This window comes from Silurus aristotelis (assembly GCF_946808225.1).
Source record: "Silurus aristotelis genome assembly, chromosome: 3".
Lineage (NCBI taxonomy): Eukaryota > Metazoa > Chordata > Actinopteri > Siluriformes > Siluridae > Silurus > Silurus aristotelis.
This window is the reverse complement of record NC_139576.1, coordinates 35,678,311-35,699,523: the sequence shown is the minus strand read 5'-3', so window position 1 is coordinate 35,699,523 and position 21,213 is coordinate 35,678,311. Positions and strand designations below refer to the sequence as shown.

Below are 21,213 nucleotides of genomic sequence, written 5' to 3'. Positions count from 1 at the left end.
GACGCTCTTCAGTTTAATATGGTACAGATCATTTGAGTTCTTCGGTTCAGACAGACAGAAAATCATCGATTTACTTAATTGCCTTCTGACTTCACAAACAGGCCTTCGTAGTGCAAAAAAAGGAAAAGGAAAAGACCAGACCAGACCTGTTGTGTCTGCAGGAATTTACAGCTCTACCTCTGCCATGTTAATCCGTATTCTATGTGACTCTTAGGATGCGCCTCGGTCTCCGTAGTGTTGCGATAAGTCATATTCAGAAACAGTAGATCGAGGAGACATCGATCTACATATCAAATATTGGTCAAAAATTATTGGACACTTTCTAAGTACCGTAGTTTCCGGACTATAAGCCGCTACTTTTTCCCCACGCTTTGAACCCCGCGGCTTAAACAACGAAGCGGCTAATTTATGGTCTTTTCCGGGTTTTTCCCGGTTTCACAAACTTCATGCCAAAAAACTGAGCCCTAAAACATTAGACCAATGAAATTGAGGAACGGGTTCAGGTGAACCAATGAAACTCTTTATATTAAATCAGATGCGCTCCCACTGAATCGGGCCGCACCACATCATAACTATGGATGATGTTCCTCTGACGTTTGACCTGCCGCTCACTCGGACTGTCTACAGGAAATGCGAATCATTCGTCACGCTGAAAACAACCGGGCATGAAAACACACTTCACCTGTGTTCTGAGCTGCACGGCATCGGGAGAAAAGATTCACCGATGGTGATTTTTAAACACACGACGATGCCAAAAGATAAACTCCCGAGAGAAATAGTTGTGAAAGGAAGGAGGAAGACAGTGAACAATGACTTTCTTGGTAGGCTACTGTTTAGATACAAGCCGTGTAACAGACACTGTCTTTTATTAAAGCCTGTGTAAAGTTCATTAGTTTCAGTGTAGACACCTGCAGCTTATAGACAGGTGCGGCTTATAGACAGGTGCGGCTTATTTCTGTTCAAAATAAACATCTTTGTCAAATTCAGCGGGTGCGGCTTATAATTGAGTGCGCTTAATAGTCCGGAAATTACGGTAATAGAGATGTAGTGCATCTACTAATAATTACATACAAAAATCAAACATTTTTACCAATGCTTTGAGATAAACATGGCAACTTGGGTGTATGTATATAAATATGTATTATTCCCCTAAATATCAGTATTTATAAATTACAGAACATCTGGAAATATATGACTGAATAATAAATAAAAAAGTAAAAAAACAACCGCCAGCATTACAAAAAAAAGCTTCCCTATACAAACCCTGTATATAACTTACCCCTGATAACCTCCATCCACCAGACGTTTCCTTCAGGTTCTGATCAGCCTTCTGAGGAGATATTTTAGATCATTTCTCTGGATAAATACCCAGGATCTTGCACACGGACGGCCCTCCTCAGGTCATGACACAGCATTTTGGTAAGGTTAAGCCAGAGGTCTTTGGTTGTTATCCGCAAAGGGCTGATGTGGCTGCGGGTTTCCATTCCAGACAAACAAGTCACACATGGGTTCACCTGCTTAATGAGTCTATCTTGATCTTAAATTGACTATTAGGTTTTGGATTTATTTGTTTTAAATGAAAGTCTGCAGCCACATTGACCTTCTTAGAGCTCCTGGCTTGACACTGTTTGTTAAAAAAAATAAATAAAATACAAAAAAAGGATATCGCCGGAGAACTTCCTGCTGCCTTCAATGATCATGCGCATGCCCTTTTATGCATTATGGTCTACAAACACAAAACTGACAAACACAAAGTAATTTTTAAACACTATTTTATTAAAGTCAGAGCAGCACAAACTGAATATATCACAAGAATTTCTGAAATAAACAACAAAACAAGCTGAATAATATATTCACAATCAAACCCTAAAGTGGCTTCTGCATCATAAAAGCTGTTGTGTTGAGCTCTTAAAAACGTTCCTTTCACAGCTTAAGTATGAAAACTATCAACAATGTAGAACAGAACACCAGGTTAGCTTCTAGCTTCTAGCTTCGTCGACGCATGGAGTTTCTGGAGGAGCTTCAACAGATTGGAGTTGCTCTTTATCGCAGTAGATACGACCTTCGAACCAGAAAGACACAGCTCACATTTGACTAAAAGGTTTTTGTCTTTATGCACAACTAAAGTCAAATAATGAGCATATTTCCACTGTGAGAAATTCGTCTTGCTCTCGCCTCGACTCGCCATTACTGCCGCACAGACCTGAATAAACAGAGACACGCCCACAGCGCGTCTTCTTCGTGTTTACAGTGGTTCATCCACCAATCCTACAATGTGTCGCTGCTGTGAACAGGTCAGACTGTAGGCTACACTTCAGCCCAAATTCATTCATTTAAAAAAGTAACGGACACACGCACCATACGCTAACAATAACAGTTACTTTATTTAAAAAGTAATGCGTTAACGGTATTGGTTACTGTCGAAAGTAACTGTGTTACAGTAACGTGTTACAGCCCAACACTTCTGACAACGTATTTGTGTATTTTTTCGATGTTGTGATATAGGTCCTTAAATATCATCCTAATGGTCTTAAAAATTTTACTTTGTGAAACCTGTAGAAACCCTAAATACATAGGCCACTTTTATATCAACTGGGCTAGCGCTTCCTTTACCTGGGCTTTTACTTGGGTTCTTGGGTTTCTTGAGCTTTTTATTTACCATTTCCTTGTTGTCCTTGTGGTGTATTCTTTGCAAAACTATAAAGGACAACAGCAACATTAGGTCCCCTGGATACGTTTCAACCCGGCAATCGTTTGACACGTTAACATACAATATACGGATAAATATTCTGTGTCGCTTTATTTTTTTGATCCATTTGTAGTTCTTTCCAAAAACGCACAGGAGCATGGAATTGTCCCTTAACTTGAGCTATGACTCAAAAGATATGGTTCGTGTGGGTTGGAGTGGTAGATCTTCTGCTACAGAGCTCTGAATTTAACCCCACTAGGAAGAATTGGAAAGCTGACTGCACCCCAGGCCTCCTTACCTCATCTACATCAGTACCTGACTTTATAAGTTCTACCATTATTCATCCCACAGTGGGAATATTTCTATTTGGCAGCAGCAAAGAAAAATGTGCAAATAGAGCGCCCTTCTGAACACCCTTGTGGGTGAATGAGCCCAAATCTCCACAAGAAACTCTCAAAAATCTAGTCTAACATCTTCCCAGAAGAGTGAAGGATATTATAAGAGCAAACGGGGACTAAATGTGTAAAAAAGCACATATGAATTTTATGTTCAGGTTTGTACATATAAAGTATAAAAGAGCAAATAGAGCAAATATTATACAGAACATAGCCTCCACTAGATGTTATAGCTTCTAACAGGACTTCCTGTTGGAAAACACATTGTTGCTTATTACCATTGTTGCGTGTCTGCCCTTGTGAGAGAAACATCGTTTTGTTCTTGTTACACAATACAAAACGGAAAACGTGGCTTTCATAACTTTCATAACAAACAACTCGTTTGGCGCTCAGGCCTCCAGCAGTGGCCTCGGAGCCAGCGCGAACTATCCGAGGCCTATTTATAAACTGGAAGATGTTCGTTTTGTAATGCAGCTCATGTTAGTGGCTCTTCTAACGAGCTCAGCACTACGTCCTCCTGTCTCTCTCATTACCGGTTGCTCGAGTGAGGGGGCCTCAATCAACCCGCTGCTGGATGGCAGTGTGTATGGCAGTCTACAGATCCTGAGTTTTTGTTTGTTTGTTTTTCTTAATTAACCAAGCTTTTGGAGATGCATGTTTTTGCATTTAATTTGGCTTGAATTGTATTTCAGTATGACCTGGTTTCATATAATATACTCTTTAGATGCCTTCAAAAATGTAAACGCTTTAAATTTAATTGCGTCTACGTATAGTGTATATACTGCATATTTTCGTTCTATTTTTCCAACCAGTGCCACGTAATGGAGACAAAAGCAAAAACTAAGGCATTAAATATTTTTTAAATGTACAAAAAAAGCTGAACATACAGTCTACGGCCAAGACTACAGTCAAAATTAGGTGCAAGACCATGGGCAGAACCGCATTCAAGACCACAGGCAGGACCATAGCCAAGACCACGGCCAGGACCACGTTCAAGACCACAGCTATGACCAACCCCAAGAGCACGGTTCAGGACCACGGCCAGGACCAAGGCAAAGACCGCGGTCAGGACCACGGCCAGGACCAAGGCAAAGACCGCGGTCAGGACCACGGCCAGGACAAAGGCAAAGACCGCGGTCAGGACCACGGCCAGGACCAAGGCAAAGACCGCGGTCAGGACCAAGGCCAGGCTCCATGAATATATATATATATATATACTGGAGAGAAAGATACCCGTATTTACTAACACCCTAGTGACAAAATTATTCACAAATCTCCTTAAAATCTACTGGAACATCTTCAGAAATGAGTGAACTTTATACAGCAAATTGGGACTAAATGCAGACTGGGATGTCCACAAACGTTTCTCCATAGAATGGGAGGATATACTACATATGAACATTTTACCAGAAATAACTGTGGTATAATCATAGCAATAAAACATAATAAAACAAGGAGCTAAATGATATTTCACTCAATTCCTGCTGGAAAATGCTTAAAACAGATGGTTATCATAATTAATTTGCAATACATTAGAAAGGAGTTTGCTAGCTAGGCATATTTTGAAACACACAAACTGTATACTTTCTGGACAAAAGAAAAAAAAAAAAAACAGTTTACAATTAGTATTGCCATCTGTTTCATGGCAGCATGTCTCATGTTATGTAAATCTATTGGAAGAAATGCTAATTATCCTTCGCTAACTATAGTTAGGACGAAGCACACGAGTCCTCGGTTTGGATATTCGGACATTGGACATTAAGTCGCCTCTTAAAGTGGATTAGCATATTCCCTGGGAACTCTCCCTGATGCATTGATATCTCGAGGCGGAGGCATGGCCCCGCCGCCTCGTCCACCGAGAGTACTTTTTATTAATAGTGAACTCGTGCGAACACGATGAAACCCCTCTATCAACGGCGCTTCTAAATCATTCATGACCAGCTGTCACGGTGCACCGGGTGACCGTCTCGGGGAGTTTCCGTGCCAGCTTGAGAGCTTGCCAGAAGGCAGAAGTGCTGCAAACTGTTAGACGTGGGCCGTTTCTCTCTTCGGTGCTGTCTTTTGTGAGTGGCTTTAGCCTGTGTAGCTTTTGCCCGAGTGCCAAAAGCGACTAATCTTGCGGTGAAGAAAAAAAAAAGCTCTGTGTAGACAAGTCAGGATGTCGAGTCCGTTCTAAATGTGTTATCACTGAGCAAGACGTTTTTGTTCTGTTATTTGTGGGGGTCTACGGTGCGGTTTGTTTTCCTTTGCATGACTGGGCAACTTTGATGTATTCCCAGAATCCTCTTGGCAGTCGCTCGAAAGGATGAGCTCAGTGTAAACAAGGGGACAGCCCAAGTAGCCATTAGTGCATTGGGAGGCACATGACCTATTGCTTTCCTGGCCAGGCTTTCCCAATATCATCAAGTGCTAGAGATTAGGAGGACATTTCATTTATCTGAAGCAGCCTGGAGCCCAAACGACTTGCTTTTTTACATTAAGCTGGATGTACATATGATCCGTAAATCACATAGACAATCACCTGACCCAAACAGTGGTGCTTTCTTGAACATCTCATTCCACACTTAGTCCCCATTTGCTCTTATATTTAACCTCTACGCTTCTGGGAAGATTTTCCACTAGATTTTGGAGTGTCCTTGTGGACGTGCCCATTTAGCCTTTTACTGAAGGTAGGGGAGTTGAGGAGGCCTGGAGTGCACTTAGCGTGTAAAATACATCCCAAATGTTTCCAATAGGGTTGAGGTCAGAGCTCTTGAGCAGGAGATCTTCCACTCCAACCCATGTACATTAAAGCATATCTTCATGCAGCTGGCTTTGCGCTTTGTCATGCCAGAACAAGTTTGTCCAATTTTGTTTACCAGTTTGAGGAAGAACCTAGGGGGTAGGGGTAGCTCAGTGGCTAAGATGTTGGACTTCTGTTCGGGTTTAAATCCCAGCCCCACCAAGTTGCTGGGCTTTTAAACAAGGCCCATAACCCCCAATTGCTCAGCTGTTTAACTGAGATAACTGTAAATCGTTTCGGATTATGCTACAAACCATAAATGTAAACCTCATATGGCTGGAAACCACATCTGGTATCCCAATAAGATTGTTCATATATTGTATGATGTTACACGAAAATAATCCCCATTTTATGGGAGTTTGTGTGTTTACCATCATTTTATTTTTCTTTTTGCTAATAATAAACCGAAAAACGTTCTTAACTGTAGCAACAAGCTGAACATCGGAGACCAGGGTGATTCCAGATCTTCTGAAGATTTCTTCTCCATGACCTCTCATGGTGTTTTTTCTTGCCATCATCAACTCTGGTTTGCTCCATAGGGATAAAAATACACATTAAACCATGTACAGTAATACCTCGGTGAGTGCTTCAGTCTGGCGGTAAAACGGATTCAATTTCAAACCATTCAAATCATTTTTATTTTGCATTTATATAAACTCATTATACAATGGCATTTTTTTTTTATTTTTTTTTTTTTTTTTACAAGAGACTCATGTTAGCTTGTGAACAGTGCCTTTTGTGCTTTCTGTGCATTTTAAGCCTAAAACAAGTGGTTAAAAATGCCACCTACGTGTTTGGTCCTGAGTGCCAAAGTATTACTGCATATATCGAATATCTATCTGTTTAAAAGCAGCTTGACGGAAAATGTCATTTTTTAATAAACGCTATACAAATAAACCTAAAGTGAATTCTATTGCATTAATTGATTCCTTGTTAAATGGAGTCCCTGTAATAATAATAATAAATCGGTATTATCATTCTAATACTTGAAAAATGAAGTCTAGTATTAAAAATCTATGAATCCCCTCGTAAACAGAGTAGAACATTTGTGGGATTGCGGTATAATATATATATATATATATATATATATATATATATATATATATATACACAGTACGTCCAAGGTTTCAATAAAAACGGTTGTATTTTCGTTTCTTATAGTCCTCCCTTTGATTTGGTGCTCCACAGGGGGAAACCACATGATTAATCCTGAAATAGCAACGCTTACTCATCCTAATATCCATTAGCAGACATTACAGGCAGTTATAGAGAGGAAGTAACATAATTATCTAATTAAATTAGGTACGAACACGGGCAGGAAATGAGGGAGCCTAAAGCAACAGTTTCGTGCCCTTCTCCGAACCACCATCGCTCAAAGCCGTGAGGAATTCCCACCGCCATTCGTTTCTTTCCTTTCCTTCCCCTGCATTTACATGTCCTCTCAACCCGTAGGTGTGGGGTATTGGGTTACAGCCACACAGGAATCGCTAAACATAAACAAACACTTCAACGAGTGGGAGCGTAATTATCTGTGCTTGCACGCTCATTACCAGGTTGATGGTGTTCAGTCAGTTTTCAGGTGAAACGCATGTTAATTCAGCTCTAGTGTCCAATAAGGAGTCAATGTTTTGTTGACCCAATTGCATGTTGGCAGAAAATCCATTGGCCTCATGTTATAATGGGGCCGGCAGGACTTGTAATAGAGGCTTTGGTTAGGTTTTTTTGGGTTTTTGGCAATTTACCTAGGAGCTGTGTCTGCAGTTCTGGAAGACACTTGCTTAACTCGCTTTTAACGTTCCTCCTCGGCCGTCTGCTCGCTTGGCTCACCGGATTTTTCACCCGATATCAGAGTGTGCAATACGGTCTCGTTCCAGCAGGTTTTACTCCCCCCCACACCACCCCCACTCCCCCCCAAAAAAACTAGCCAAACACTTTGCTAATGTACTCTATCCATTGTTCATCATCCGATTCGGGTTTTTGCGACGCTGGCTCTCCTGCTTTTAGCCGTCCTGGAAATAACAGGAGGTACTTCACAATTGGATTTCAGACATCTCTGTGAAATTGCTGGATCGAATGTATTTATAGTGCACTTCAACTAATCCTTTTTTTTCTGCAAAAAAGGGTGGATCAGGTGACCAACCGGATCGCGTTTCTACCCAGATTTCTGAATTCAGTCGAGCGTACACAGTTCCTGAATGTTCGAAAAATATGCGACATGTAACTTTATTCCACCGAGCGGATCGTCTGTAGATAAAGAACATTTACACTATATTGTCAAAAGTTTGTGGACACCTGATCAGCATGTCATGCGGGTCTTCACCATATTCGCTGCTTTGAGACAATGCCCATTGTTAAAGCACTATGCAAATAATGAATTTGAACGAAATATAAAATAGTACAAAATGTCTATTCTGTAGCATTTCAAGTTTTGGTCACTGGAACTCATGGGTCCAGATATAGAATAGAATAGATTTGTCACATATACCTTATAAGATTCTTTTCTTCACACATCTCAGCTTCTTCAGAAGCAGTGAGCCCAGGGTCAGCCATGGTACAGCACCTCTGGAGCACAGAGGGTTAGGAGCCTTACTTAGGGGCCCACGAGTGGAAGCTTGGCAACACAGGGGCTTAAACCCCCGACCTTCAGATCACTTACCCAGAGCTTTAACCACATAGAATGTCAATTGCACACCATAACATCACTTTCAGGGCCACGATAATGCCCTTGTGGCTTAAAATACAAAATGATTGAAAGGCCTTTTCAGATGTACTACAGAAAGCAGGTGAGGGTCAGGTGTTCGAACAATTCAAACACACTCGTCCATAGTGTGTAAGTACGTTCCTCGAAATTAGAGCTGTCTATAATCATCATTTAGGGGTTCATCCTAAAAGGGGCCAGTGCGTTGATTGGCCCCTAGATTTAAATACCTAACAAGTTTTTTTGCTTAACAATGTAAAATACAATCTAAAATATTAGTCGAGTTCAAGTTTTTTCTCTTTACATCTGTTTGGAATTTGTTTAGAGTCTTTTTTAGCTCTTAAAACATGGTGGAAGTTTAATTGCAGTCAGGTATGAATGATTTTGTGTCCTTCCGGGATAAATTCAATTCATTTCATTGAAGCTCTTTTAACAATGGACATTGTCTTGCAGCAGGTTTACAGAGGAAAAGTGGGTATAAAAATAAATACAAATGTTGGCGTCTTAGATGGCATGAGGAAGAAACCTTAAGAGGAACCAGACTCAAAAAGAGAGTAGGGGAACCTATTCTCATCTGGGTGGTACGTCCTACTCGTTCTACTTTGTGGTAACCTCTGGTGGATGGCTTGAAATGTCAGGCGTCCCAGTACTTTAGTCCATATTTTGCATTTCCATTCCAAATCTGTGCACATCTAATGAAAATAAATTGCAATTGTGTACTGAAGTTTTTTTTAATCATCAACACTTCATTGATGGAAAGGAAAATCAATCCAAATTGCAGCTTGATATAAAAAAGAAAAAATTCATATCCAAACCGTCGACCTTGTGTACAAACATTTTATCTGCCTGCCCCATCACCCGGTCCTCTAAAGCCCCTCTGTTCCATATTATCACCAGTGTGCAACTCCTGGATAATTTTATAGCCCACCAAAGACCTTCCATCCTGTGCCTGACTAGAAATAACACAGCGGTAATTAAACCATCACCTGAAACATTATCTGGCACGCAGTCGACTCGCCGCTATGGCAGCTAATGGCTTCGGAAAACGTGTCGCGTCGTACGGCATGAGCTTCATAAAGCAGCGCCCTCGCGGGACTCTTCTGTGCTTCCTGTGCGTAATAATATATGCTGCACTAAAAGGCTGGTAATTGTGAAATTTAAGCAGCTAGCACCCAAACGAGCTATTAATCAAAATGTCTTGGGGAAGCTCGTACATCTGAGCGCTATCTGAGCGTATGAAGAGATTCATTTTATTATACAGTTTACAATGAAATGTCAGCAGGTCAAACAGCTTTTTCTTCGGGAAGGGAAGTAAATACATTGCGATTCAGATGATTGCAGAGGTCAGATCTCGTTTCCGTTATATGGGGGAAGGTTTGTGGACACCTGACCGTTTTGAATTCTACATTCAGTTCCTGTTTCCTGTTCTAATAAGCTCCAATCTTTCTGGGAAGATGTTCCACTAGATTCTGTGAAGATTTGTGCTCAAAAAGGTGAGGTGAGGAGGTGTTTTGATTCATACCAAATTGGGTTGAGGTTCAAAGCTTTATAGTAGGTGATCTTTTACTCCAAGCCATGGAAGGCAGATCTTTATGAAACTGGCTTAATCTAAACATGACTGAAAATTGGAGAAGATCCTCCCTATACTACACGATATGGAGAAAAGTTTAGGATGTGCTTTTTCTGGACATCCAATTCCAAGTAGTCTACATTTGCAGTAATAAGAACCTTCTTGGAAGATGTTCCACTAGAGTTTGGAGGATAAATCTAAAGATTTGTGCTCGTTTAACCACATGGGTGCTGATATACATCCCAAAGGTGTTCAATAGGGTTGAGGTTGACACATCTATAGCAGGATCTTCTATAGAACTTCTTTAGGAGATCTTCCGATTCAACCCATGGAAAGCATATCTTCACGGAGCTGGCTTTGTGCACAGCAGCATTGTATTGGTGGAACAGGTTTGGGTCTTCAAAAGTAGAGGAAAAATCATATGCCAGAGCATCCAAAGTTGTTCTAACTGATTGGTTGAAGAAGGACATATGGCTGGATTGGAGGTGTTCCAATGCTTTTGCTCATAAATTTACAGATTTTGACGCTAAAGTTTCAACAGTATACATGAGCATACATACCGTTTTTTTGGATGTTCCGAGCCTCTAAGTCCTTCAAACGCCCAGCTTGGCATTCTGTGTATCTGCACTTCAGAGTAAAGCCAGCTGTGATGGAAAAGAAAGAAAAAAAAAGCGAGAAGAAGCCGAGTTAATTGAACGCTGCCATCTTCGTTCAGTCTCATCAAACTGGCATTTTGAATTTGCGTCAGGCAATAATACCCCGGCAAACACGGACGCCGTTTTCCTCCCCCGTGAGATTTTTATTGAAACCTAAATTGAGTTTCACAGGTAAACACCGGCCCGGGTTGGAATTTAAGGCGGTCCGCCTGATACGCCATCATAACTTCATTACCGTCGCGTTTTTTTGTTTGGCCTTTTTATTTGACGTATTGTTTGTCTGATGTGCCTTTTTTTTCTTCTCTCCTCCCTTTCTTTCTATTCATTCAGATGTCTGCCTAATTTCTGCGAAAACGGTGGGCGATGCTCTCAGACGTGGTCTGCGTTCTACTGCGACTGCGCGGGGACGGGATACAGCGGCCCGACGTGCCACAACTGTACGTACCTCGAGGAACTCCGAAATGGCCAATTTGTTTATGCATTTTTAGTCTAAACATGTACAGATTTGGTAAGTAAATGGCGTTTATGTGGACCAATTTGCCGGAGATGCTGTAGAAGCTGGATTGGTGCGTTTTATTCATGGTCATGGCAACCATAGAAAAAATTCTCATGTTATGAAACATAAGCGTGTAAAGAACAAAAAGGCTCTTGAAGGTCATGGTGAGTTTTCATTACTGGACCAGTGGATGAAACATCATCTGTGTATGTCTGTCTTTCAAAGAAAGTCTAGACTTGCACTTATAACCTTGACCTTTTTTTTGTCCTTTTAGTGACAAAATGATCTAATGCGAATGTAAGATTCCACTGTCAACCTGAAATATTCAGTAATATATCTACCTGTTTTTTCCTCTCTTTTTTTGTCCCCCCTTCAGCCATTTATGAAGCCTCGTGCGAGGCCTACAGGCTTGCAGGAAGCACCTCGGGCTACTTCTCTGTCGATCCCGATGGGAGTGGCCCTCTGGGCCCTATTCAGGTCTACTGCAATATGACAGGTGAGATGTTTCCACCATGTTCAAAAAAAAAACCCTGGTGGATCATAGGACATTATTTGGCCTGTGTCCTTTAAATACGTGATGTTTTAATACTTTCAGTAGACTCACACGAGAAAACTTGGGTTTATATGGTTGTGTAATATATATTGTAGATTAAAATTATCTACCAGTAAAAGCAGAAAAATGGCCAAATGGCCAACAATCAATATCTCATCTCAATATTTCAAATGGCCAGCAATCGATATCTCATCCCAGTCTATATATAGTTCTCCCCATCAGATCCCTATCACATGGAGGGCTTGCAAAATTGAAAAAAAATTAAAATTTTTGTATACGTCTTTATACGTTCCGAATGCACGGTATATAGGTGTTTTGGATGGCAATAAAAATCGACTCGTCTTTGTTCCTCGTCATCATTGATTTTTTTTTTTCTTTTCTAGAGGACAAAGTATGGACTGTGGTCCACCACAACACCACCGAACCGGTCCGAGTCCAAGGGTCGGCCCCGGAGAAACCCCACGAAGCGCACTTCGACTACGGAGCCTCACCGGATCAACTCCGAGCGCTCGTCACGCAGTCGGAATACTGCCAGCAGACGCTGACCTATCAGTGCAGAAGATCTCGACTCTTTAACACATGGGGTGAGTTCGGATTCTATCCAAGACGGTGTTTTTTTGGGGGACAAAACTTGGTTTGTTGCTCGAAAAACCGCCGTGAGTCATATAATAATTACACAAGAGTCAGCTGCAAATTGCAGGTTTTGGCAGATTGAATAAAACGATAAATACGTGAGATGAAAAAAATATACAAAAATAAATAAAACAGACAATAATCAGGAGAGTCACAGACTAGACTGAGCAAAAGCATCAGTGAGCGCCACCTAGGACCCCCGACCTCGCCCCCACCCATTTTTTATTATTAAACTCTCATTCTGCTGAAGTTTATTATACAGTATTTGTTTGCATACTTGAATTCAGGCAGTTTTGCAATGATTATTAAATGTTTTTAACCTTTTTAATGCAAGGTTGTAAATAATTTGTTCGGTCTCAGGGCAGAGCCATGGGGGTGACGATAGGACTCTTGCCTATGGTGCCACAAAGGCTAGAAACTGCCCTGTTCACAATGATTTCTTGATGACAGTCTCTTTTATAGTTTATATTATCAGTTAACTAGAGTTAAGATTTGATGCTGCCAAAACACTGACTATGCTACATGGAAAAAAGCTGGTGGACATCTAACCATAAGATTGGACATCCCAGTCCATATTTGCTGTGCAATGAAAGATGTTCCATGAGATTTTGTTTAGATCTGTGCTCCTTCAGCCATAAAGGTGTTAAAAATCAGGTGCATTCATATTCAACCCAAAGGTGTTGAGTTCAGAGCTCCTTAGCAGAAGATCTTCCACTCCAACCCATGTATCTTTAAGGATATGGCTTTGTGCTTCATGCTGAAGCAGGTTTGGGTCTCCTAGTTTGAGTAAATGGAAAAAAAGTTTCCAAAGATACAATTGTGTGAGAAAATTTTTGAGAAAGAAGCACAACATGGCTGGAAAAAGTCAGGTGTCCCAAATCTTTTGTTCAATAAAGCGTACCTTTGCGTTCATGGCGCTTTGGGGAAATTCACCTCGAGATGGTCAGCTAATCATAAAAGCCCCCTGATTAGTCGTTACCAAAGCGTGTGCACTTCTGCGAGTCCCTTGGACCTGCAAAAAAATAAAATATCGGGTTGCACTTTTCCTCACTTCTCCCCAGTTTTCCGCTATTATTGTACAAATTACGTCACTCTAACCTCTAAACTATCGCTGGTACTTCGTTCAAAAACGTTAGCGAATCAAAATCCTTCCTTGGTAGTGTTTGAAAACGGACCAGGACTAGAAACCTTCTAGTACTCCTTCTTGTATATCAAAAGATGATATATGCTAATCAAACCCTGTAGCCTAGCTGTTTTTTTTTTTCTTTCTTCCTTCGTTCTTCTTCTTTGCAGTCTTTCATCCGTCTTGTCCTTTAAACAAAGTTTGCACGCGCTTCCCCCAGGACTTTAACACGACTGTTGAAAAACTTTCCTCCCAGGCTGCTTTATGGCAGAAATATGCACACGGTTGTGATTTATTTAAAAAAAGAAAGAAAGAAAGAAATGGAAAAAAGAAGAAGAGCTGTACTGTAGGCTCGCATTCCTCCGAGGCAGGTGTAGTGTCATGGCAGATAATAAAATTGTTATTCTGCCATTAAAAGCAAACGTTCCCACTTTTGTTTAGTTTTTTGTGCGTCGTCTGGTTCATTGAGCTTGAAAAAAAAAACAATTAATCGCATTGTTCTGTGACACCACATAAACCATCCCTCTCTTTCTCTCTCTCTCATTCTCTCTCTCTTCATTTATCACTCTTTTACACAAGCTCCGCCCCGGGGTTGTGTGATGAGGAGAACTACACTCGTCTGTAGAAAATGTGTTTTGCAGCTCGTTTCATTTCTTTCAGGCGGAAGTCACTTCCTGGTTCCTGTTGTGTGATGGTTATAGAGGAAACGAGTGATCATGAAGAAGAAGGAGAAGAATATGTTAAGGATGCTTTCTCTGGCTCTCCATTACTTTTTTTCCTTATCTGCCTTCTTCTCTCATCTCCGTCTCTTTCTCTTCCTCTCCTCATCTTTTCCTTTTGCTGTCTTAGTCTCTCTCTTTTATTCTTCCAGCTCGTTTTCTTTCATTTCCATTTTTGTCTCCCTCTCTCCTATTTCGGTCTTATTTTGTCTCTGCCTTTCTGCCTTTTTCTCATTTCTCTCTTATTGTCCTCGTCTTCCTCTCTCATTTCTTTCCCCCTCTCTTTCTCTTTATCTCTCCCTTTCTGTCTCCCTCTCTTTTTCCAATCCTACTGTCTCTCTTTTTCTGTCTCTCTTTGTGTCTTCCTTTCTTTCTTTTTATCCCTCTCTCATCTCTCCCTTTCTGTCTTTCTCTTTATCCCATTTTTTTTTCTCTCGCTTATTTCTCCCTTTTGTCTCCATCTCTCATCTTTCCATTTCTCACTCTTTTTTTCTCTCGTCTTATCTCTCTCTTTCTCTCTTGTATCTGTCTCTTGTCTCCCTTTTTATTTTTGTCCCTCTTTCATCTCTCGGTCTGTCTCTCATTTCTTTCTTTTTTTCTCTCTTTCGTAATATGTTGCCATGTATTAAAAAAGACAGTTTTTTTTTCTTTCTTTCTTTTTTTTTTTTTTTTTTACTGTTCCTCACTCTAAATTCTTAAAGGTTCTTATTTTATTGTGATGGAAGTTTTTTTTTCATTCTATTTCTTTCTAATGCTTTAAAAATGAAAAAAGAATTTTTTTTGTTCATTAATATTTTTCCAGTGATGCTTTTTCCTCCTGCACCAGTAAAAATCACAGCTCGAACACGGTACACACCAAATTTCTCATTTTCAAGTATACTCGCGTTTCCCCCCATGGGTGAAATTACCATCAATTTGCCCAATATCATTCTTTTTTTTTTTTATTCCGCCGAGAACAATGCCCAAAGAACGCCCTCCTTTGGAATTCCGCCTGTAACCGGAAAAAACATCTCGGAGCTCCTCGGCTGCTGAATATTCCGGCAGCTGTAGAACATCTTTCTTTGATTTCTAATCTGGCTTTTGTCCCAGACACCTCATAAATTACATAGTGACGAAATTACACTTGACACTAATGAAGCTTAAGCCGAAGATTTTCTGTAGCACGTCCCGATTACTGCACTTTATTACATACGTTCGGATATGAAGCTTTAAAGTATTACGTTATTATAGGCATCAATCACTGTTGCCTGGTTACCGCGTGTCCGTCGCGTGCAAACGTTATCCTCAAACAAATTAAGGGCTTTACCGTGTCTGACGCACGGCGTGGACGCTGGAACTCCACGCTATTCTTTTCTCTATACTCCAAACTGCCTCCTTTTATCCTTGATAAAATACACTAGATGGCAAAAGTATTGGGACACCTGCCTTTTTTTTTTTGCGCCATATACCACAAAGTCGGAGGCACGCGGATGTGAAATTGCCTGTTGCTTCTATTTAAACTAGGAGAACCGAATCTGTTTTAGCATGACCAATGCATAGATGAGTCGGGGTGGAAGATCTCCTGCTACGGAGCTCTAAACCTTTGGGATGAAGCAGAACAGCACCCCAGACCTCCTCACCTCACCTACTGTACATCAAGTCTAGAGGTACTGTCCGAAGTCTAGAGGTTCCGCTAGACTTTGGACTAGCTGCAGTTGGCTAGTCCAAAGTCTAGCGGAACCTCTTCCAAGAAGAATGGAGCTTATTAGAACGGCAGATTGGGACAGGACTTATACTCGGGTGTCCGCAAAATTTTGCCCATGATTTCCAGTAGCCGTAGTTTCTTCATAATTCAGTTGTGTAAAAGTTACGTTTAAAGGAAACCTTAAAGGTTTTCTATAGCAAGTCGAAAACACTTGACAGAGAAATATATATATATAAAAACTCTGGGGATGAGTGTTTCAGAACAGCAACAGCAGGCAGTCGGTGAGCAGATGTAGCTTCAAGAGCCAGAACTGACTCACTTTGATCTCCATCTCAGTCAAAGATGACCTCGTTTTAGCAGCTAAGAATTTCAACTTCCCCCCCCGTCCGTGCCTGAGGTGAGAGGAAGAGGCTGAGATGGATAGACTGATCTTTAGTGCAAAGAAATTAAGGTCAGAAAATGAAACGATTTGAACTGAATAAACAAAGTGGCTGATTTTTTTGGGGGGATGGGAAGAAAAAAAAAAGGCTGTGAAGTCGGATAAAGTGGCCTACTTCAGTGGCCTTGTTCATGTATTCCATTGGAATAAACGTGGAATGTACACAACTTTTGTATCATCTTATACTAAGGTGTCCACAAACTTTTATCCGTGTATGTTACTGAAGCATTTCTATTCGGAGGACTTTAACTTCACTACATTACTCCACTACATTTATCAAAATCGGTCGTTCCTTTTAATTTCTAAATGGATAAAAACTGGTCAAGCACACAGCAAGCCACCAATCAGGGTAGAGCACGTGCTCCGTTTTGAAATTGTTTTGGTTGGCGCAGAACAATTTGAGAGACCTTTTGGAATGAAAAACAGCTATTAAATCCGCACGGAATATATTCGAGCTTGTGCAGTTTGCTACAGATGCGGTTTGCAAGTTCTGACTAGGGCGCTCATTGCCCATCCAATCAAAAGGACATGAAAAAAATAAGTCAGGATTCTGATTGGTTAAAGCAACTGCTTCAAGACACAATGCGCCTGAGAGAGACGATCAAATGTAAAGAATAATTAGAGAATAATTAATTGATAAAAAATTGATTTAAAGTCAATGATTATAAAAATGTTTAGTCCAGCAGAGAAGACCTAGCTGGACCTCCGGATGGACCTCCACCATGGACCTGTATCCATTCATTATTCATATTTAGTTATTAGTATTAGCCTACTGACGCTGAGATTCACGGCTACTTTCAAACGCAACCAATAAGAGAGAGTCTTTAGACTTGTCGACGTCTCTCTTAACAGAACGAGGTCTATATTAGTATTATTCGGGCGAAGTGGATCTATACCACCCAGCAATTCTTCTTCATTTGCTCAACTATGGCTGAAATTGTTTCATGAAAGCTTCTTCTGGCTCCTAAGTGACTGAGTAATCCTCGTCGTCATGCTCGCGCTCATCCTCGTCCGCTCAGCACACAGCTGCGACTCGAAACACACGCCTCATGATTCACGCTAACGAACAGCGCAGATGTCGAGAAGAGCATTTAGCGGAAGCGGTTTAATTAAATTGCGCTGCGTGTGTCGCGCTATTGCTTACATCTGTCAGACAAAAAAGGCTAATCAGCCCCAAAACATTCCTATAAAAGATCAAACCTCGCGCATGTCGGCCGATTCTTCAAAATAGATCGATCGAATGACGATGACTTTCTTATCCATGTTTCATTTTTTTTCTTCCCTAATTTGGCCAATTACCATCTCTCCATAACACTTAGATGGCTAATATCTGCAGAAGGTCTTAGCCCCAGAACGCATGACGTATCTTTTATATAGCTGCAGTTGGCTAGTTTCTCTGTAACTGAAAGGGCAGAGGGAGGGCAAGAAAGAAAGGAAAAAGAAGTTTGGATCTCGAAAATCGATGCACGGTCATTCGGCTTCACGGAGCAAGTGGGTGAATGAGCTTTAGCAACACAAATAAAAGGGAAAAGTGGAGTGACGTGAAAAAACGTTGTCCGCGAGAGGCCACAGCAGATTCGGATGCAGAGCATTGAAGTGTATAAGTTGTAAAGTATTCGCAGGTGTAGGAATCACTGGAAGAAGGCTTGAGTGAGTCAAATCATTTGGTTGGGTTCACAGTGTCGACTGTGTGCTCATTTGACTCAGTTGATTCTGTTCTTTTATTAGAGTCAGGTAACTGTTGATTTAGTAGACTATGTTCTAGTATGTTCTAATGTTCCTTCAGTACATTTCGTAATACTCTAAAGTCACAGTTCACTTTGTTGACTCTGTTCAATCTGACACCATATTCTCAGTTGACTCTGTTCCCCTAAAGTGAATCAATTCACTCTGTTCTATGTTGACTCACTCTGTTGACATGGCTCTCTCATTCGACTTTGTTGACTCTATTGGCTCATTTCACCCTGTTGAATCTTTTTCCTCAGTTGACTCTGTTGCCTCAAATGACTCAGTTCACTCTGTTGACTCTATTCTTTCATGCAAATCAGTTCACTCAGTTAAACACTTCTCATAGTTGACTCTGTTCACTTATTTGACTCAGTTTGTTCTGGTGACTCTGCTGACTCCGTTCCATCAGTTTTCTCTGTCGCTTAAGTAGATTCTCTTGACTTTATTCTCTCAGTTGACTCACTTTAAACACTTCATGGCGATTTCTGGGGGTAATCTCGTGTGTTTTTGTGTGTATAGATGGTGCCCCATTGTCCTGGTGGTTGGAGCGTGGTGGTGAGAGGAGGACGTATTGGGGGGGTTTACTGCCTGGCGTTCAGCACTGCGCCTGCAGTCTGGAGGAGAACTGCCTCGATATGAACTTCTTCTGCAACTGCGATGCAGACCGAGACTCCTGGTAACCGAAAAAACCAAAGTGTGCAAGCAACCGGGACCTCACATTGTGTCGCCATCTAACCCGATACTCTCCTGACTTGCAGGGAAAACGATACGGGGCTCCTGTCCTACAAAGACGACTTACCGGTGAGCGGAATAGTAATAGGAGACACGAACCGAGCGAGATCTGAAGCGGTCTACACAGTCGGACCCCTGCGATGCTCTGGTGACAGTAGGTGATCCTTTTTCTCTTTTTTTGTATTAGACGTGAAATCTACTGCACCGAATGAGATCTAGCTGTGAATCAAAGATGCGAAAAATTCTGAGAATCGTTGTTCTTTTTATCCCCCCTCAGAATCTCTGTGGAACGCTGCGTCCTTTTATGACGAGGCTTCGTACCTGCTCTTCCCTGCTTCGCAAATGGAGCTGTCCTTCGACGTTTCTTTCTACTTCAAGACCGGCTCGGCATCGGGAGTCTTCGTCGAGAACGTCGGCGCACGAGACTTCATCAGAATCGAGCTGAGCTGTGAGTCCTTGCCTTCCTTAATCCGTTTGTTCAGTGGAGTATGACGCCTCTCGGGATGTCTACGAGGCGTCTGGTTTCGACTTCATGTTCAGTCGAGGAAGCGATAAAACCCCGAGCAATACGGAGTGGAACGATACAGTCGAGATCAACACGGCCGTTAGTTTATCAGCACTTTAAATCCTATAATACACTTCGAATGAAGCATTTAGAAAAAAAAAGTGATTGGATAGATATCAGTCACACCTCAGAATTTTGTCTTTTGGAGGTCAATTTGCAATACAAGGCAATAAAAACACACTACATAGACGTCCTATGGAACATCCCATTCCATATTTAGTCCCTATTTGCTTTTCATTCTTCTGGGAAGATGTTCCACCAGATTTTAGAGGTGGGCTAGTGAAGTTTTGTGAAGTTTTGTTAAGATTAAATCAGCCACAAGGGCATTAGTAGGTTCCGTGAGGAGGCCTGGGGTGCAGTCAGCTTTCCAAAGTATTGAGAGACCTGACATCAGCCCATATGTGGTTCTTACCCGAAGTGTTCCCCCAAACTTGTATAAAATGTCTTGGTAGCTAGAACTAAGAAAAATAAACCTGCTCCAGCATGACACTTTGCGCAAAGCTAGCTCCATGAAGATATCACTTACATGGGTTTGGAGCGGAAGATCTCCTGCTGTAGCCCCAAATCAGTTCCAGCATGACAATGCCACTGTGCGCAATGCCAACTACATAAAGATACATGGGTCGGAGTGGAAGATCTCAACCCCATCAAACAACTTTGGAAGGAATTGACTTCAACCCAGGCCTCCTCACCCCAAAACATCAGTACCTGACTTTACTAAAAGCCTTGTGACTTTTCAGAATCTATTGGAACATCTTTTCAGAAGATTATAACAGCAAGAAAGGGACTAGATGAATGCGATGTTTAAAAAAAAAACACACCAATCTTACGGTTAGGTAAACCTCTTCGCACCTCCAGCCATGGTCGAGTTCCTAAACTTCTGAATGTACCCCCATGTTTTTCCTCCCTCAGCCCCATCGGTTGCCACCTTCACGTTCGATGCGGGCTACGGGCCCACCGTGCTCAACCTGAAATCCCCGGTGCCGCTAAACGACCGGCAGTGGCACTGGGTCCGCGCTGAGAGGAACGTAAAGGAGGCGTCGCTGCAGGTCGACCAGCTTCCTCTGCGCTTCCTGGAGTCTCCAGCGCACACGCACATACGCCTGCAACTCAACAGCCAGCTCTTCGTAGGTAAGATGGGGAACGATTGGAAAAACGGTGGAGGCAAACGTATCGTCTCTGCGTTTTATTGTGCAAACGTTGTGCATGAAAATATACACATTTTTCTTTGGCTTTATGCACCTTTCTGTTTGTAATCCATTTCTAAAGCCACTTAAAGCCAAGCAGCATTGCATTATCATTATTCTGGGAGGGTTTTAATAAACTGTTTTCTTTTTTTTTTTTTACCTTAATCGAAATACATTTGCTGGAATAATATAGTGTATTTACAATCCTAAGAGGAAACAAAGGGAAAAATACTTTTTTTTTCCAGACACAAAATGAATTTCAAATACAGTACGAGTTTTTTTCCCCTCTGACATTCGTTTGCATTCATAATTAGTGCAATAGCAAATTATATTACTGTTCATCAACTTAACCTAAAAATCCGAACAGACTTGTCAAAAGACGTCGGAAGACCTACTAATAAGCAGTTCTTTATTAATACAGTAAATGGCTTTTCCAGTTACTGTTTATCACCTCCTTGTCTGAGTATTTAAGTCAAGTTTATTTCTACTGCGCTTTTCACAACAGACATTGTCTGAAAGCAGCTTTACAGAAATCAACAGTCAAGGTAATCAGTGTGTTCCTGA

General features: G+C 41.3%; 1 protein-coding gene across 2 annotated transcripts in view; it reads left to right on the top strand.

The window, feature by feature from the left end:
• cntnap5a (contactin associated protein family member 5a) overlaps positions 1-21,213 on the top strand; it is a 125,393-nt gene that overhangs the window by 89,233 nt on the left and 14,947 nt on the right. For both annotated transcript variants that reach the window (XM_083537231.1, XM_083537230.1), the window contains exons 11-17: positions 11,121-11,227; positions 11,663-11,782; positions 12,223-12,423; positions 18,685-18,841; positions 18,924-19,051; positions 19,175-19,345; positions 20,375-20,593. In XM_083537231.1, the coding sequence (XP_083393357.1) occupies positions 11,121-11,227; positions 11,663-11,782; positions 12,223-12,423; positions 18,685-18,841; positions 18,924-19,051; positions 19,175-19,345; positions 20,375-20,593 (1,103 nt within the window). The remainder of the gene's footprint in view (positions 1-11,120; positions 11,228-11,662; positions 11,783-12,222; positions 12,424-18,684; positions 18,842-18,923; positions 19,052-19,174; positions 19,346-20,374; positions 20,594-21,213) is intronic.